This window comes from Rhinichthys klamathensis, unplaced genomic scaffold (assembly GCF_029890125.1).
Source record: "Rhinichthys klamathensis goyatoka isolate OS25496 unplaced genomic scaffold, OSU_Roscu_1.1 h1tg000059l_1, whole genome shotgun sequence".
NCBI classification, from domain to species: Eukaryota; Metazoa; Chordata; class Actinopteri; order Cypriniformes; family Leuciscidae; genus Rhinichthys; species Rhinichthys klamathensis.
The window spans coordinates 3,936,824-3,954,166 of NW_026606604.1; the positions used below are offsets into that span (position 1 = coordinate 3,936,824).

Here is a 17,343-nt window from a genome sequence, read left to right on the forward strand (position 1 = left end):
GTGTTGCTGTTTTGTGGTTACTTGGTTTTCTTGATCTGAATAGAGCTGTGTGCAATGATGTCATATAATAAAACAATACAGAAAAAGTCCATGAAGAATTAAAAGCACTATGCTATTTAACACAATGGAATTGTGCACTTTTAATTCCCTTTTTAAGCTTTTACACAATAAATGACATTAGAAGTACACTTTTTTTCTGTATACATCCCCATAACTTGTAACTGCTGACTAATAATACATTAATGCCAGTATAACAGTGTTATGATAGAATAATTTCACACTTTACATCTATTCAGATCCACTTTCAGACTACAAAGCTTGGATTGCAGAGAAGTCATGGATTTACACAATATACTGCTTGCAAACCCCAGCCATTTAATACAGCACAATTATCAGACTCAGCACATAACTGCTCGGTTTGCCGGTCATTTATGCAACCCAAAATAAAACAAATTACACAATGGAGCTGCTACAATTGTCACGGTGTATCACTCATCAATGCTACAGGTGTATAACAGGACTAAGACGACCACTAGGACTGCGCTAATACAGTTGCTTTGTCTGGTGACACTACGGTGAAATGGTGTGAAATATAATATCTACGAGGAGCAGGCAAAACTTTATTTTATGTGTGGGGAATCAACCGTCAGGGTGTCTTTTCTTTGCTATTAACACATGGTTTGACATTCCGTCCTTATTCTCCTGTTCAAGAGGATATTCAGGCTCTCATGAAGATGCTGAGGCACAAAGGGCTGGTCTCATTTTTCAGCTCCACTCCAGTACATCAGTTCAGTCCAGCCCCGTGCTTCAATAGTGTCTAAAACAGAAAAGACAACAATATGAGATGGTTAAAGGGATAGTTTACGCAACAATGAATATTCTGTTTCTCATTTGATCAGCTTCATGTTGTTTGAACTCACTTGACTTTTTTTAAAGAATGAAAATGGTCAATTGAACGAGAATCTTTTTAATGAATCCGTTGCTCAGGTTCATAAAACTAGTCTGAATGATTCATTCATGAATCAGACAGCGCCACTGATCTCATGAACGTATTCTTTTGTGTTCCACTGAAGGAAGACAGTCATACAGGTTTGGAATGACATGAGGTGAGTAAATGATGGTAGAACTTCCATTTTTGGGTGAACTATTTCTTTAAGACACTACAGGCAAAAACATTGGTATTTCCTGCACTGGTCAATTTTGAGATTTGGGGCTATTTGGTTTATCATAACACGTTGTTTTAGACTAGTGCATAAAATCATCCAAAATACACATTTTAAGTGTTTATTTTATTACACTTTATCTATTTGTAGATTTCACTTACAATACATATCTGTATCGTTAAAAGCTATACATTTTTAGCATATATACGCCAAACTTTACAGTTTTACTCCTATCTATATTCTGAAGGGGTTTTTTTTAGCAGAGGGTTTATTCATAGACCATTTGCCTGATTTTTTACAACAATTTATTTTCTAAAAAATCTGAAATTAATTTCAGGCTGTTGACCGTATTTTCTGATTTACAAAATTTACTGATTTGATTTATAAAAAATATCCAAAATTCCCTCCGTCAAATATGTCAACAAAATGACACAAGAAATTAAACCTGGCTTTATACATTCTTCAGATTTATGTTCTGGAAATGTATACAAATTAGTGCATGTTTAATTAGATAATTCATCATTTGCATATTTAAACATACATTTAAGATGTTTTTTGGCAATCCTTAATGGAACCAATCAATTAGGAAATCATGCTACTATCTATTTGTCTGTTCTATCTGTAGTTTTCAGCAATCACCTTTATATTAGATGTTGAGCTTGTCTGAGGTCGGTCTAAGACTCTGGAAAAGTGATGAGTCAATAGCAGCGCTACTGCAATCCTGGATCAGGTTCTTGTTGCAGTCACCAAAAGCTGGAGCAGCAGACATTTTGGGATGCGAGACCTGCCCGGTCAGAACAAGGATGTCGCCCAAAGCCACAGAACTCATGCTGTTCTGTGAGATCTCGCTGACGGGGGAATCTCTGGACACAGGGCTGCAAGGAAACGTGTTTTGGTTCATTACAGGGACTGCCAATATTTTATCAATGTGGTAGACAAGCTATAATCTAACCTATTTTCTCTGTAATAACACTTTGTTGAAGGCTAACCTGACATCCATGGACTGGACCCCATCAGAGAGATCATCCAGCCCGCTGCTCTTTGCCTCCAGTGGCTGAAGGCATATGATTGGAGATTCAGATGTTGCCTTTGGTGGATTGTTAATCACTGTATTACCTGTTGTGCAAGATTAAAGTAGTTTAATCTACAATAAAAATTAAATAATAATAAATGTGTTATTTTACCAGATTATCGACATTATATTTTTGTGGAAGAGGCAAAACACTAATTTCAGTTCTTAATTGCACCACTTGATGGCACTCTTTCATTTTTTTCTATAAACAATATAGATTTTCCACATGCTGAGTCACTCAGCAACAAGAAACAGATTAATGAGTGTGTATGTTGCAGTGAATTACAAGGACTGATGCTTTTACACAGTGGAAAGGAAAGTTAAGTGTTGCTACGTGCCCACTGTAAATCTGTACAGTGATACGGGTCATATCATGAGTCAATACCTCCAGTTTCCAAGGGAGATGGTGAGATGGACTGGGAAACAGAAATGGGGGATGGGACTTCCATCTGCGCCTCTTCTTTCTGTCCATAACATGACATGCAGTTTTATTTGCTACAGTCAGTAAATCGGTGTCATCTGATAATGTAATTGGCCTGCAGATATTTCATTTACCTTTTCTCCATCTGGTTTTCTTGTCCTTTTCATAATCTCCTCAATACGCTGTCAAAATCACAGATGCAAACTGAATTGACTTGTCATATAGTAAATCAAAAATAACTTAATGTGAAATATTACTAAACATAAATAAATAAACAATTGTTATGTGAATTATTCTCATTGACCCAAAATAAGTAGTGGAAGATTATAAAGCACTATCCAGTATGGGCTGGTCAACATGAAATCAAAAGTGACTGTACTTTCTATACACTTTCAATATGCCTTTTGACAGATATATGTCAGATTACGAAACTCCAATGGGTTGCAAACACTTTCATTTGGACTACACCTGCAGACCTGGATTCAACTGCTCTGTTGCACATTCTCTAAAGTTTGAATTAAGCTTTAATTAAGAAATAAATCTGTGCGTAGAAAAGTAGCCCTTAGAGATTACCACTTTATAATTACTTACCACTAAACTTTACTTCTCATAATGTACTTCACATAATCATTGTAATAGTGTTATTACATTTTCCATTGATTTCTTGATTCTTAATGTAAACAGACAGAAAAGAGAAGAACCTTCTTCCTTTGCAGTCTTTCATGCTCCTCCTGAATTTTCAGAAGCTCTCGCTCCTGCCTCTTCCGTTCGGCCTCCCTATGAACGCGCTGCACGGCTTCCTCCCTCTGCCAGACATTATGACACATCACATTTCCAACTATATCACATTCATCCCTACAGATATCCACAGCTACAGAAGACAGATTGGTGCTGCACGTGTCTGAGTAAGTGACTGCATGGGTGAGTATGCTAAATGTGTCTTGATGAGTCAGTTTTATTTCTGTGTATATTTTTTATAGAAATTATATATTTTTTATTATTATTAATATAATAATTTAATAAAAATGCATGAAATAAAAAATCTATTAAATTTGTTATATTATATTATATATTTTTTTGTTTGTTCAAACAGTGAGGTTCAAAAGTCTGAGACCAGTGCAGAAAATATAATATATTCTTTTATGTTTCAATACATTTTAAATATAATAAAATATAATATAATAATATCTAATAAATTATTTAATTTAAAATAATTTATTAAATGAAAACTAAAAAATCTATTATATGTATATATTTTATTATATATTATAAAAAAAAAAAAAAAAAAAAAAAAAAATTATATTAAAAATGTATCTAATCAATTTTCATCCGCGGTCTCAGACCTTTGGACCCCACTGTTTGAAACAAACAAATAGTGAGTCATTTTTTTTATTTTTTTATAATATAATATAATCCCTCTGACCTGTCTCTCCAGCTCATCCTGGAGATCCTTCCAACGTTGTTCCTTTTGGTGTCTGTCTTCCTGCTCTCTCTGACAGCGCTCCACCTCCTGTCTCTGTCTTTTCTCCTCCGCCTGTCGAGCTGCCTGCACCTGCCGCTGTCTCTCCTCTTCCTGCTGCCTCTGGAGCTCCTCAGCCCTGAGCCTGAGATTCATGGAGAAGATAATATATAATACAGCAGCATACACATAAATATGACACACAGACCCTAGAGACACACAAAATCTCTACCTCTCCTCTTCCAGTCGTTGCTTTTCTTCCTGCTCCTTCTGTACTCTGGCCAGGCGTCGTCTCTCTGCCAGCAGCCTGGAGGCCTCCTCTGCATCAGTGGTTCCTGCTTTCCCAGTGGGAGTCACTGGAGACTCTGAAACACAAGACAGGAGGCACTTAGTCCACATCACGTGATTGAGATCCCATTAGAACAGCTTTTTAAAGCAGAAGAAAGAAAGACATATGGATTTGTAACTAGATGTGGGTGAGTAAATGATGACAGAGTGTGTGTTGTTTTGGCCAAAATAAAATATAAATATTAGAGGAAAATCATATACTAAAAAGACAAAAAATATAAATGTTTTCTTGGAATCTCTGAACAAGATATTACCTGCATTGTGTCCAAATTCCTTGCTTGTAGATTTTGGGATTCTCTCTGCTTTGGAGGTCTTTCTCTCTAGAGTGCTGTAGCCTTTACTCTCTATGGTCCCTTTCTCTTCTCCTTCCCACCTCTTGCTCTCTAAACTTGGTGTGGTGGCTCTGTGCCTCATCGGGGAAGGGGGGTACTGACCCGGGGAGGCCGGGGACTGGATGCGGCTCTTACAAGACCTTGATCTGAATTACAAATGTAAAGGCAAAATATACACTCTGCCTACAGTCTTTAAAAAAACAATGACAACAAGTAAATGATTTGATACAAAAAAACAAACCTTTTCGGTGTACTGGGGTTCTTTTGGGTAGAAGAACTTCGGGTGGGTGTTGTTGGAGACTCAAGTTTTTTCATAGATGAGTCGGCTAAGGTTTGGGCGATGCTCTTTTCAGTTTTCTCAGTCTAAACGCCCAAAACAGACACCAGAATTATATGGCCACAAAGATAAGTTTAGTCTCTCAGCCAAACCAGAAACCCCTTAATATAAAAAAAAGTGTAGATTTCAATTTCATAATATTTGGTCTCCTGCACTGAAAGTTAATAATTTATAACTATACTATTGTTTATGGTTAAATCATATACCTGTACATTAGCTAATTTATACTTGAAATAATATAAAATGTATTTGTATATGTACAGTATAAACTAGCATTAACATTATTAAATGCAGCAAACATATTGCTTATTCACAGTAACTAATGCATCAAAGGGATCGTTCACCCAAAAATGAAAATTCTACCCATATGTTGTTATAAAATGTTTGTGACTTTCTTTCTTCTGTAGAACAAAAAAGGAGATATTTTGATAAATGTTTCTGAAATATCTATGAGAAAGTCATAGAAATTTGGAATAGGATGAAGGTTAGTAAATGATGACAGAATCTTCATTTTTGAGTAAGCCATCCCCTTTAACGAATTAAAGCGTAATAAATTTGAATAATAATAGTGACAATAGTATTCACCATTATCAATGACTTTTACCTTCTAGACATAATTAATGTACGATTTAAAAAATATATATATCTGCCATGACAACTCTCTTAGTTAGAATGGTAATGAGTATAACAATGTTAATGCGTTTGGTCTTGGCAGAATAGATCTGCTAAGCTGCTGCTGCTGTTGGTTATAGCTACTGCTTTGAGCAAGCAAGACATGCTGCTGCTGTACAAGCAAACATGAATCACCCCCATAGTAGATCTATACAGGTGGAGCTGGGGAAGGTGGAGGGGTTTCTGAAAGCACACTGAAAACTGCTACAGCAAACAATAGAGTGGTGCAGGTATGACATCACTTTTACAGGCCAAAACGCAAAAGCGAGTTAGCATTTTAGCATTTCTGGTTCCATCGTCCCGAAGTCAATGGGTTTTTAAATGGGGTTTAAGTTAAATGGCTGACCGTGGTGTAGTTCGTTTATAGCCTACCTTTAGCTTTTTACTTCTGGCGACTGCATTTAGGCTTCAAAATTCATAAAAGTTGTGATCATCTGTGATAATTATTTTGATGGACAAAACGTGCAAGTATCATAAACTTTTGTTGATCACAGAGGTTGTTTTTAGCGATAATCCAAAAGCCTATGGGAAAATCCTATTGGGTGTTTGTCGAGGGAACCAGTGTGATGCTAACTGCTGGATGACCTAAAAAAGTGACGTCACACCCGCACCACTATATAGGCAAGAATCTGAATGTTGATCAGCAAGCTCACTGGCTACTAATACAGTGGGAACCTATCAGTTGTGACTTGTAGAGAATGATGTAATTGCAAGCAGATTGGGTTAAGGACCTATGAGCCTGCGCAATCTAGAGTTTCATGACAGAACTTTGTATTTATTTTATGTTTCATATATCTAACAACATACCCCTTGCTGGCATTCACAGACCCCTAGTTGAAAAATCTATAGCTATAAATCCACGACCGGACCTGGACATGCACAGATCAGAGCAGTGTAGTTGCTAGGAGACCAGCTCCTCTGTGGGCTGTGTCCCACTGTGCTTTGCACCAAATATACATTTCTGAGCTATCTGACAAAATGTAGTTCACATCCGTGCAGATCGGACCTGAGGGGTTTTCGGGGTTGTGGCTGCCCCTCTGGAGTCATTCAATGGTCCACAAAACGATGCGCTACCCTTCTTCCGCTCAGCTCTACTGGGTGAAGCCCTGTAAGGAGACCTGTGAGGGCTGGAGGAGGCTATTCGGGAACAAAGACAAGACACTGAGGGGCCAGAGGTCATAGGAAGACAAAGGATCAAATAGGGGCAGGGCAGAAATTGAAAACAATTCAATAGTGAGGCTTAATGCAAAAAAACTTGCCTTTCTCTGTCATATTGGGCAAAGTAGTGGATGAGGACGAGAGATGTCTGCTCAGGAGAGAGTCAGGGGACTCGGGCGGAATAATAAAATCTTGAACTGCAGTGTGAAACATATTATGAATAGTTCCAAGGAGAAAGAAAACAGGCACAAGCGATCAGACACAATGATAATGATATTCAATCACAGTTCATTTTGAAGATAAACGCCAGAGGCTTTCTTTCTGATTAATAATTAGTGGCCATTTGGGTATGAATATTTACACTGATCAAAGACTTTCATGGAGAGCAGCAGGCTCATATTCATATGAGGTAGATTTCTGTACAGATTGGCTAGACTAGGATGTTTGCTAAACTCGGATGCTGCATTTAAAATGAGCCAACAGATTAGACCCCCTACGCATTCTTTAGGGGGTGCAATGGCAGCTCAAGGCGGATCCAGACTACACATCCTCTCCCGTGCATCCGGACCCCTTACTGGGCGGGGAAGAATATGACATCTCCATAGCTGATGCATGTAATCTCCATGGGACCTATGATTGGTTCTAAATCCAAACATTTTCATTTTCTCATTAATAGAACATTTACATTCACCTGTAAAAAAAAGAAAAGAAAAGACACAGACAGTAAAAAAAAACTACTCCAAAATACAAACACAAAATAGAAAGGAGGTGCCTGACCATGCAAAACCTGATGATAGGGTGTTTCCAGGGCGCTGCAGCATAAATATAGTGTACAAATGCACATTCACCACAAAGAATATTATGATGGTTACAAGTAGACATTTTATGAAGTCAACATCAGGCTGCTGTTATGTGGCTGCTAGTGTAACGGAGGCCAGCTAGTGAGAGCTGTGCAGGTAAACCTCACTCCCCTGGTGCGCTAGCAACTGACACTAGAGGCTGCAGTCTTTAGCATTGTTGTTAGTGCGACCGCCTCCGATGCCGGACATGCCAGTTTGAATCCCGCTTGGAGCAGTGCGAGAACCAGAAAGGTTACACTAAGATGTTTTCTTCTTCTGTGGATAACACTACTATATTTGAAATAAAACTAAAATGTTTCTCTTCTGATTTTTTTTTTTTTACATTACATTAATATTTTCCAGATATTTATTTCATTTAATTTGGCTTTAGGACGATATAAATACTATATACAGTATAAAACAGTATGAAAGCCAATTGTTTATATGCTAATATAAAGTAGCATATTGCTATTTGGTTGATTTTTAGCATATTGCTATGCGGAAGTTGAGGGGTTTGAGTAGTTTTCAGCATACTGCTCTATGGTGTTTTGAGTGGTTTCTTACTGGCGTGAATCCAAAGTGCCGACACACTATGTTATTCTCGTCCCTAGATACGCTCATATTCCTCATTCAAAGTCAAAGGTTTTTTTCCACGCGTTTTATCATCTGCCAGGCAACAATTTTAAGTCGGATTATGTAGAAATGATGATCTAATACATTACAATACAGAACAATAGCAATAGTGATGTTTGCCTCAGCAAGCACCAATAATAAAACTCACCACAGAAATAAACAAGAAAACAGAGCATCAAATACACCTATGGGCAAGGCCAATATACACTACAGTTCAATAGCTTGGTGTCAGTAAAATCAGGAATGAAATTGATCAAAAATTACATTAAAGACAAATAAATGCTGTTCTTTAAATCATTCTATTAATCAAAGCAAAAAATGTATCATGGTTTCCACAGATAATAATAATAAATGCAATTTCTGAAAGATCATGTGACACTGGAGTAATGGCTGCTGAAAATTCAGCCTTGCCATCACAGGAATAAATTATATTTTAAAATAGAAAAAAAAAGTTATTTTAAATAGTAATAATATTTTGCAATAATACTGTTTTTACTGTATTTTTGATCAAATAAATGCAGCCTTGGTGAGCATAAGAGACTTCTTTCAAAAACATCAAATAATCTCACTGACCCCAAACTTTTAAACAATAGTGTGGATCTTAGATCGCAAATAACTTACTCCTATGTAAAATCTCATGCACATGCAAACCGTCACAAATACAACATCTGAATCACTGTGACTCAAACTTCATGGAAGTGAGCGGGCATGACACATAAAGCAGCATGAAGTCAGTACCGTTCCTGGATTTGCTGGCAGGAGGAGGAACAGCGGGGTCATTGGCTAAGGAGGCTGAAGCAGGAGGAGAGGGAGGGGCGATCTTAGGATCACCTGTGCCGCAGGTGATGCAAAGCAAAGAAAGCACAGGTGCATGAGCACGACAGAGTATTTCACAAGCTCACAGTGAATATTATGAGAAGTCATAACAGTGTGTCCCTGTGAAATAATGATATACCCAGTCAGCAGTTTTTCTCTGACGGAAAGCTGCATAATTTCCAGCAGGGCATTTTATTTATTTATTTATTTATTTTAAAAGTGATTTTGCCAATAAAGCAGGATGGTAATATGAACCACTGCCAGATGAAATAACCCAGAGCATGCATCTAATGCAATGATATCAGGTTATCAAAGAGCCTAATGTTCTCCAAGGGCAACCAAACTCATTCTCAAACGTTCGCCCTTACCCACAAAGCAAAAAAGGTGTTACATGCATGTTATCCAGATATATTATCAATCTGACTCAGGATCAGGCTTAGAGCTCTGCTCTTGGACAGTGTAAATAATTGATGTAGCTTTGAATGCACCACAGATTCAGGGTGGTGCTTTCGTGTCTGTCTGTCTTAAAAGCAGCATTTTTTCCCTAGAGTTGATTTGATTTACCCGAGCCTCAGGTCTACTGCTTAGGAGAGTTATAGGTTTGTGTAATTGAAACATTGGGGGGGTGGGGGTTGGGGGGGAAGCATTGTTTGAAGTCAGAACGTGGCAGTGACAGAGCAAAACGCCTTCAGCTGCGCAGTCTAATATGCGCCGTGCAGGCACAGTGACAGCACAGTTTATGGTGTTTGTTCTCCAGCCAAAACAGCCCAAATTGCCCCTTGCCCCCAGGCAGAGCTTTAGCACGGATGATTTATAATGCCTATGAGTCTCTGATCAGTCGCTGACAGCGCTAACCTTGAGGCAGAGTGTTTTTCTGCGACTGGGGCGACTCCTTGAGATCAGCAACAGCTCGATGCCTGTGTGACACTGCAGCTCCCTCATAAAACAGCTGCATCTGTCTGATTTCCATCCAGCTCCCGTATCAGTCAATATCGCAGTCGGTTTTAAAACAAAAGGGCTGCAGTGCAGTTCCCACACCCTGTTTTCCTATCTCTCCATCTGAGAGTTCACACAAGGGACCCTCCACGCCCTCGCAAATGCACACTCACCCTCGCAGGCTCCGGGAGGTCCGCCCCATGTCCAACGTTTCGGCCTCTGGTCCACCTGCAGGTTCCGCTCCAAGGAACGTCGCATCAGGGCCTCTAGTCGCTCCTGTTCGTTGCGTTCCAAAACAGGGAAGAAAAGAGACTCTCTGACCGAGCTGTCGCTACGGCGGCGAGAAGACGGGGATAAGGCTGGTTGCTCCATGGCGACCACCTCTCCTATCCGACCGTCTATCACCGTCTCCGACTCTCTCTCTCGCTCTCCCTGTTCTTCCTTCCTGTATGTGTGTGAGCAAAACGACGAGGGCCTTGCCTTCTGTTTCTGCCTCTCTCTCCCTCACCCTCCCTTGCACTCAGCGACTCTCTCTTTGTATCTCTCTCCTCCCAGGTGACTGTGTGTCTAAGAGAGCGTATAGCCAGACGGAGGAGAGAACTGCCATACATAACTCCACCCACACCCTCCCCCCTCAGCAGCTGACACACACGGACCGAGTATTACAATGACACAGGTTGCATCAGTGAAAATAAGGAAGCCTATTTGTATTTTCCCGAAATTCTCTCTCTATCTACCCCATCTCTCTGCATTTCCTCTAAACTGAATAACCTTGTTTCTCCATCTGATTTTCACATTATGATCGATTTTGCATAAATGGGCATAACCCTTCCCAAAACACTGAAATTTACACATACAAAATTACACAATTAAACAGCCTTCCAGATTCCGGGGAGTACAACACATTGTCAATATAATCATAACAGTGAAATAACGTGGAGTACTTCATTCCGATTGATCAAATGGAATTCAAATACTTGTGTATAATGATCGTTAAACGATAGCCTCATTGTTTATGATAAAGATATAGCACACTTTACAAAGGGATCCCTTGTGAAAAAGAAGTGTGCTTAATTGTACTGAATGTACACTTGTAGTGTAATTCAAGTACTGTACTTGCAAATAATATTTTAATATCTTTCTCAAAACAATTAAGAACACTTTTTTTAATTTAATTTAAAGTACACTTATTTAAATACATGACATAGGCTACAGGTTTCAATGACATTAGTTTGGCAGTACACCTTAACCATATTTCTCTAATACATCAAAAGTAATTATTAACATAATGTTGTTCGCAAGTCAAAAAAGTACTATAAAGTTCAACTAATTGCATTTAATATAGTATTAAACTGCAATACATTTTCATTTAATTGTGATTAACAAGCAGAAAGTGCCTGAAAACATTACATTCAGTTTGCACTTAAGTATATTCTTTTAAAGTATATTATTTTTGTAATAAGTACTCTTTTTAAACGTATGCTAAAGTATACTTCTTTTTCACAATTGATGGTTCACTCAAAATTCTGTCATCATTTACTCACACTCATGTCATCCCAATCCCCCATGTTGTTCTTTCTTTTGTGAACGTAAAAAAGTGAATTTTCTCAGAACATCCTGGCCGTTCTTTTCCATATAATGAAAGTGAATGGAGACTAGGACTCTGGGACTGAGTCAAGATTTATAAAAAAAGAAAAGAAAAAAGACCACCATAAAAGTATCATATAAGGCAAGCAATCTGCATGACTTGTACACTATATTCCAAGTTGTGTGAAGCCAAACAATATAGCTTTGTGTGATGAAAAGACCGAAATTATTCCAATCATTATTCAGTCATATATGACCTATACAAAAATGAAATGCAAACACTATTTGTCAGAAGACACCATTTTTCCTCACACAAAGTTATCGTATGACTTCAGAAGACTCGAAATATAGTGCACGCATTGTATGGACCACGTTTATTGTAATTTTATAGTGCTTCTTTATCATTTTGTAGCTTTACAGATCCTGTCCCTATTCACTTTCATAATAAGGAAAAGTGCAGGCAGGTTTTTTTTTTTTTTTTTAAATATCCATATTCAAATATGACTTTTGTGCTCCACAGAAAAGACATGAGGGTGACCAAACCAAACGCAATCAACAGATTATACAACACACAAACAAGAAAAAAAGGCATTACAACTTAATAATAACTTGATTTCATCATAAAGAGCCTCATAATCAGCAATGTAATAAGTGTAATAATGTAAAAACATTAACGAAAAATAAATCCCTTTAGGGTGATGCAAACCCCTCATATATCTTACATTCTCCTCTAACATCTCATTTTTTATCATTTGATTAATCTGATGAAAACGACTGCAAAAAAGATGATGAATGATGAGTGCACACAAAACTAGGTGGCGCCTCATGCTGCATATTGTGTGGACATAAAGAGGCCAAGCTACTGCTACAGTTTTGATACCACTGCAGATACCGAGGAGCCAAAATTAATTTAAATCCAAACGCTGGCCCAGATCAGAGTCATCTGAGGTAAAACTAGATATTATAGTGCAGAGCTACCATGCCAGAACACAGAAACAGCACCACACCCTGCATACAATGATGCACTGCCTAACTGCAGTCTCTGTTAGTTCGCATCATAATGACACCATACAGTATTTTGCATCCAAGTTTCCTTTTAGCTTCTTCAAACACGCCCTTACTATATCACACCACGTTTTTCTAGGGTAATTTGATTTGTATGTCAGTTAAGGATGGATATCGGGAACAGTGAGGTCATTTGAGCACTCCAGAGAGTCACCAATCATTGCAGCATCTGACTGGGGGTGGCTATTTTTCAATCAATATAAACAAAGACTTCACTCTCCTGCTAAGACAAAGCTCAATGTCACAAAAGGTGGGAACTCTGGGAGGTTAAATTCGACATGAATAAAGACACAATTATGCACAGATAACAAAAACTATTCCCCTCATAAAATCTAATCAGAGCCCACTCAGCCCAGTAAAAATGTCAACCTTTATGGTGTCACCATCACAAATACGACATCTTGAATCAAATGACTTGCTACACACCTAAGAAAATGACATTTTGGCTCAGGCTAAAAGATGATGTGTGTAATTTTTGTGCCACCAGCAGATTTGCAAAGATAATAATTGTATCCAAACAGATTTCCCAAATGCTTCCTGGTTCTTCCATTAGACAAAATGGCAGTCCCACCCCCAATCTCACGCCATTGATTGAGCGTGTGTTGTTGTCTTGTGATCAAGGGGTCAAGGTTTAGCATGTTAGCATGGTACAGTTAGCCCCTGCTGGTAGATATAATGTATTATGTATATAGAATACACTAATGTTCAAAAGCTTTTTTTTATGTTTTTGAAAGAAGTCTCTTATCCTCACCAAGACAGTAAAATTGTGTAATATTATTACAATTAAAAAATAACTGTTTTGTATTTTAATACATTTTAAAATGCAATTTATTCCAGTGATGGCTAAGCTGAATTTTCAGTATCATTACTCCAGTCTTCAGTCTCATACGATCCCTCAGAAATCATTTTAATATGCTGATTTGGTGCTCATATTAATTTGGAAAAACATTGATCTGCTTAATATATTTGTGGAAACTGTAATTCAGAATTCTTTGATGAATAGAAAGTTCAAAAGGACAGCATTTATTTCAAAAAGAAATCTTTTATAAATGTCACTACTGTCACTTTTGATCAATATAATGCATCCTTACTGAATAAATGTATTAATTTCTTTTAAAAATATCTTTACTGACTTCTCAATTTTGAACAGTAGTGAATATAGGCTATTACTAATGTCATTCCCTTTCTGCTGCCTTTGATCCCACATACTGTATGTTAAATATTGTTTTAATAGCTACAAAATTACACACTCCACCTTTAAGATTAAACCAACTGAAGAGAAAAATAAACAGAAAGAACGTATGCATAATAATTTTTTTAATTTAAAAATCAAAACAAAAATAAAAGGATGCAGAGAATGAAAAACCTGTGCTAATGAGCAGATACCCCAAAGAGTGTAACCCCTGACCTTTTCCTCCTCTATGCGCTGCCTCCTTTTCTCTTCCACGGCCGAACGACGGTGAATCTCCTTTTGCCGCTGCTCCTCCAGTCGCCTCCCTCGCTCCACCACTGAGCGTTCATACTGCTGCTGTGCACGCTGTTCCTTCTCCCAGAGAGCTCGCTCCCGCACAGCTAGAGAAATGGTGGGGGTGGACACGGATAAGTCTATAGATTGCCCTGATACGGGAAAGGCCAAGCCTTTTCCAACTTGCTGACAATACTGATTCATTTTGCTAAGCACTTAGTGGCATTACAGAAGTCTTCCGCTACTCAAGAGCCATCAGATTCAGTGATGAATGGAGTAAGTAGTCTATTGCCCTGAAATAACCCCCTCCTTTAATTTATCCTCCAGATTGTCACAAAATCCATTTAGGAATTAAAAGTAGTTCTAAAGCAGGCAAGATGTTATAGACCATTCTGAATATAATTTCATGTTTCTTTGTTAGTATCTAAATCTTAGTAGGACATACTGTTTAATAAAAGACTTGCAGCTAACCTTGGCTTCTATCTTTCTCCTCTCTTCTTTCTTTGGCCAGTCGAATTCTGTCCTTTTTCGAGCCTCCATCTTTGAGTGCGAAAAGACGTTAAATGTTAAAATGCACATAAACAGTGAACACACCTTGTATAGAGTCCATAGAATCATGACCCAAGCCAAGGATGTAACCAAATAATTCAAGCCCCCCTCAATATCTATGGTGGTTATGGTCCAGTTACAAGCACTAAAACAGAGGGCTGGCTTTAGGCTAATTGCGTAATGGTATGCAGATATATGCAAAGACAAAATGCTCAAGGGGAAAAGAAGCTTAAAATCTAAAGCACATTTCATACAGCTGAGGAGAAATTCTTGAAAAGACATTCGGACAATATGTATTATAATGTATTATAATATCATTACAAGAATCCGAATTTAGTAGGAAGTACAAAGCATGCCTGAAAATCAATAAACCCAACATCAAACACATTTATTCTGACCTGTCTGTTAGACAAATAGATATAAATAGCTTATAGTGGAGACCAGAGCTGGTTGTCACAAGGGCTGTAGAGCAATTACACAAATGTGTTTTCTACAGCAGTGATATTGTATGTTGGTTTTAAATCATCTTAAAGTAGAACTTCTGGGCTGTTTGAAACGCATGCAATATATTAATTAAAATATTTGTTGGCTAAAACAATGGTTTGCTGTTTCATGATTGTTTTACTGTTTAAATTTAGCTGTAAAGCCTACCTGCCTAAGGGCAGGTACCAATTTACCCCATGTAATGTGACAGCGTGTCCTTTTATTGGGGCACGTTGTCACAAAAGATCAATGTGTTTTTAATGAACTGCATATTTTCTTCTCTGGGTAATAACAGTGGACATCTTCAATTGATTTTTGCAGCCAAGACTTTAAGGTGTAGAAACAGAAATTTAACCAATGCTGCAAAGTATTTACTTGCGTGAACAATGACAACTAGCCCTGGTTTTCCCTATGACACACACACACACACACACACATACATGTGTGAGCTATGCTCTCTCTCTCTCTCTCCCTATATATATATATATAAGGTGCGCAAAAACGTCTATTTGCCTTTCTTAAGGGTGTCACTCTTTACCTGGACAGGTCAGTCTTTGGTTCCCCATCCTGCTCTCACCTCAGCAGTTTCCATGACAACAGCTCAAAATGCTCGCTTTCCCCGTAATCCGTTCCTCAATACTGTCATATCTGGGTGAGGCACTTAATTTAAAGCATGACATTATAACATAACGTACCTGTCAGGTTTTCCAAAATTGTGGCCATTTCCGGTGTATCTTTTGGTGTATTCGACGATTAATATCCAGATGACATTCCGACCCCACACACTCAATTATCACTATTTAGTGGAAAAATCAAAACGCGACGGAAAACACAGTTCACCTCAGGTTTTATTCATCCGAACCTCATCACGGTTTTCGACCAGATATCACAAGTAGTGAAGGCTGAAGGCAGAGCCACAAGAGCGCGAGGTTCTAATAAATTACAACACGCTCGACCAATCGCCGAGTGCCGAGCGCACGCGCGCGTAAGCAATGCGCCCAGGGGCAACGCATTACGTCATAGTTTACATTGCGCTATATATGGAAAGCTCGGCAGCTGCGCACAGGGCAGACATTTCCCATTTATTTCCCCTAGAGACGTTTAATTTAACCTGCCTAGAAATAAATACCTATTGCGTACTTCATAGAACATCAAAAGCAAATTTAAGACGCCATTTAACTAACTAACAATAAGGCCATTGTCTTATAATTGACCAGTTACATTGTAAAGACTGCTCAAAATATGCAAACATAGTCCAGACTCCAGACATAATCTAGGCATATATGCATCCAAAATGTGCACAATCAGATCATCAACAACAGCCCATTTCATATCCAGAAGTGTGTGAATTTAAGTGTGGGGAAATAGGCTGGTTTGTATAATTTTAGCAATGGACAATTTCAACCACAAGCCAAATATGACATTATAAAGAATATATGGAATATATACGCATGTGCATTAGGCTACCTTTGTTTTTCACACTGCAACACACGTGACTGGGCAAAAACAAACGGTGACTAATATCACTCAAGCCCGTGGCTAGACACACACTTACTATAATTATACTGCCTATTTTATATCCACATAAAACACAAAATACCTGCAACAATAAAGACAATATCTTATATGGTCATTTTGTACATTTTATAAACACTGGAGGTAAAAAAAGTGATTATTTTCAAAGGCTTAAAATACATTTCTAGGATACTGAATGTTGTTGAATTTTATTTCAAAATCACAGGTTTTCTGATCAAAATCAGCAGAGGACAAAAAGCAACCATTGTTAGCTCATCAAAACAATACACATAAAACAACACATTATAACCAACAAGCTGAGACAAAAGGGCCAGTTCTGCAAGAATACAATCAATAAACTTTCATTATTCTTGTATTGATTAGCCTATTTGCATACAAAAATACTTGCTCATTCTGGTTACTTGCTTTGTGAGCTATCATTTTAGAAAGTAAAAAATGTTTCCATTTTCATCTTACAAATATTTCAGTTGCT

The 17,343-nt window shown here is 37.9% G+C and overlaps 1 protein-coding gene across 7 annotated transcripts; it reads right to left on the reverse strand.

Moving 5' to 3' along the window:
• Positions 1–676: 676 nt before the first annotated feature.
• map7d2b (MAP7 domain containing 2b) lies at positions 677–16,458 on the reverse strand. 7 transcript variants are annotated; one of them, XM_056248988.1, is made up of 17 exons: positions 16,031–16,457; positions 14,775–14,843; positions 14,247–14,410; positions 10,360–10,462; positions 9,173–9,265; positions 7,064–7,159; positions 6,811–6,965; positions 5,037–5,158; positions 4,718–4,941; positions 4,348–4,480; positions 4,080–4,260; positions 3,358–3,462; positions 2,791–2,838; positions 2,621–2,699; positions 2,153–2,279; positions 1,803–2,038; positions 677–817 (listed from the first exon to the last, which is right to left on the reverse strand). In XM_056248988.1, the coding sequence occupies exons 1-16, from the start codon at positions 16,056–16,058 to the stop codon at positions 1,810–1,812; spliced, it is 1,956 nt and encodes a 651-aa protein (XP_056104963.1). In that variant the 5' UTR covers positions 16,059–16,457; the 3' UTR covers positions 677–817; positions 1,803–1,809. The 7 variants fall into 7 exon arrangements, with proteins under 7 accessions (XP_056104963.1, XP_056104962.1, XP_056104964.1 ...); XM_056248987.1 differs by having other exon boundaries at positions 2,153–2,282; XM_056248989.1 differs by having other exon boundaries at positions 2,153–2,282; positions 6,811–6,941; positions 16,031–16,455.
• Between the last annotated feature and the right edge of the window lie 885 nt (positions 16,459–17,343).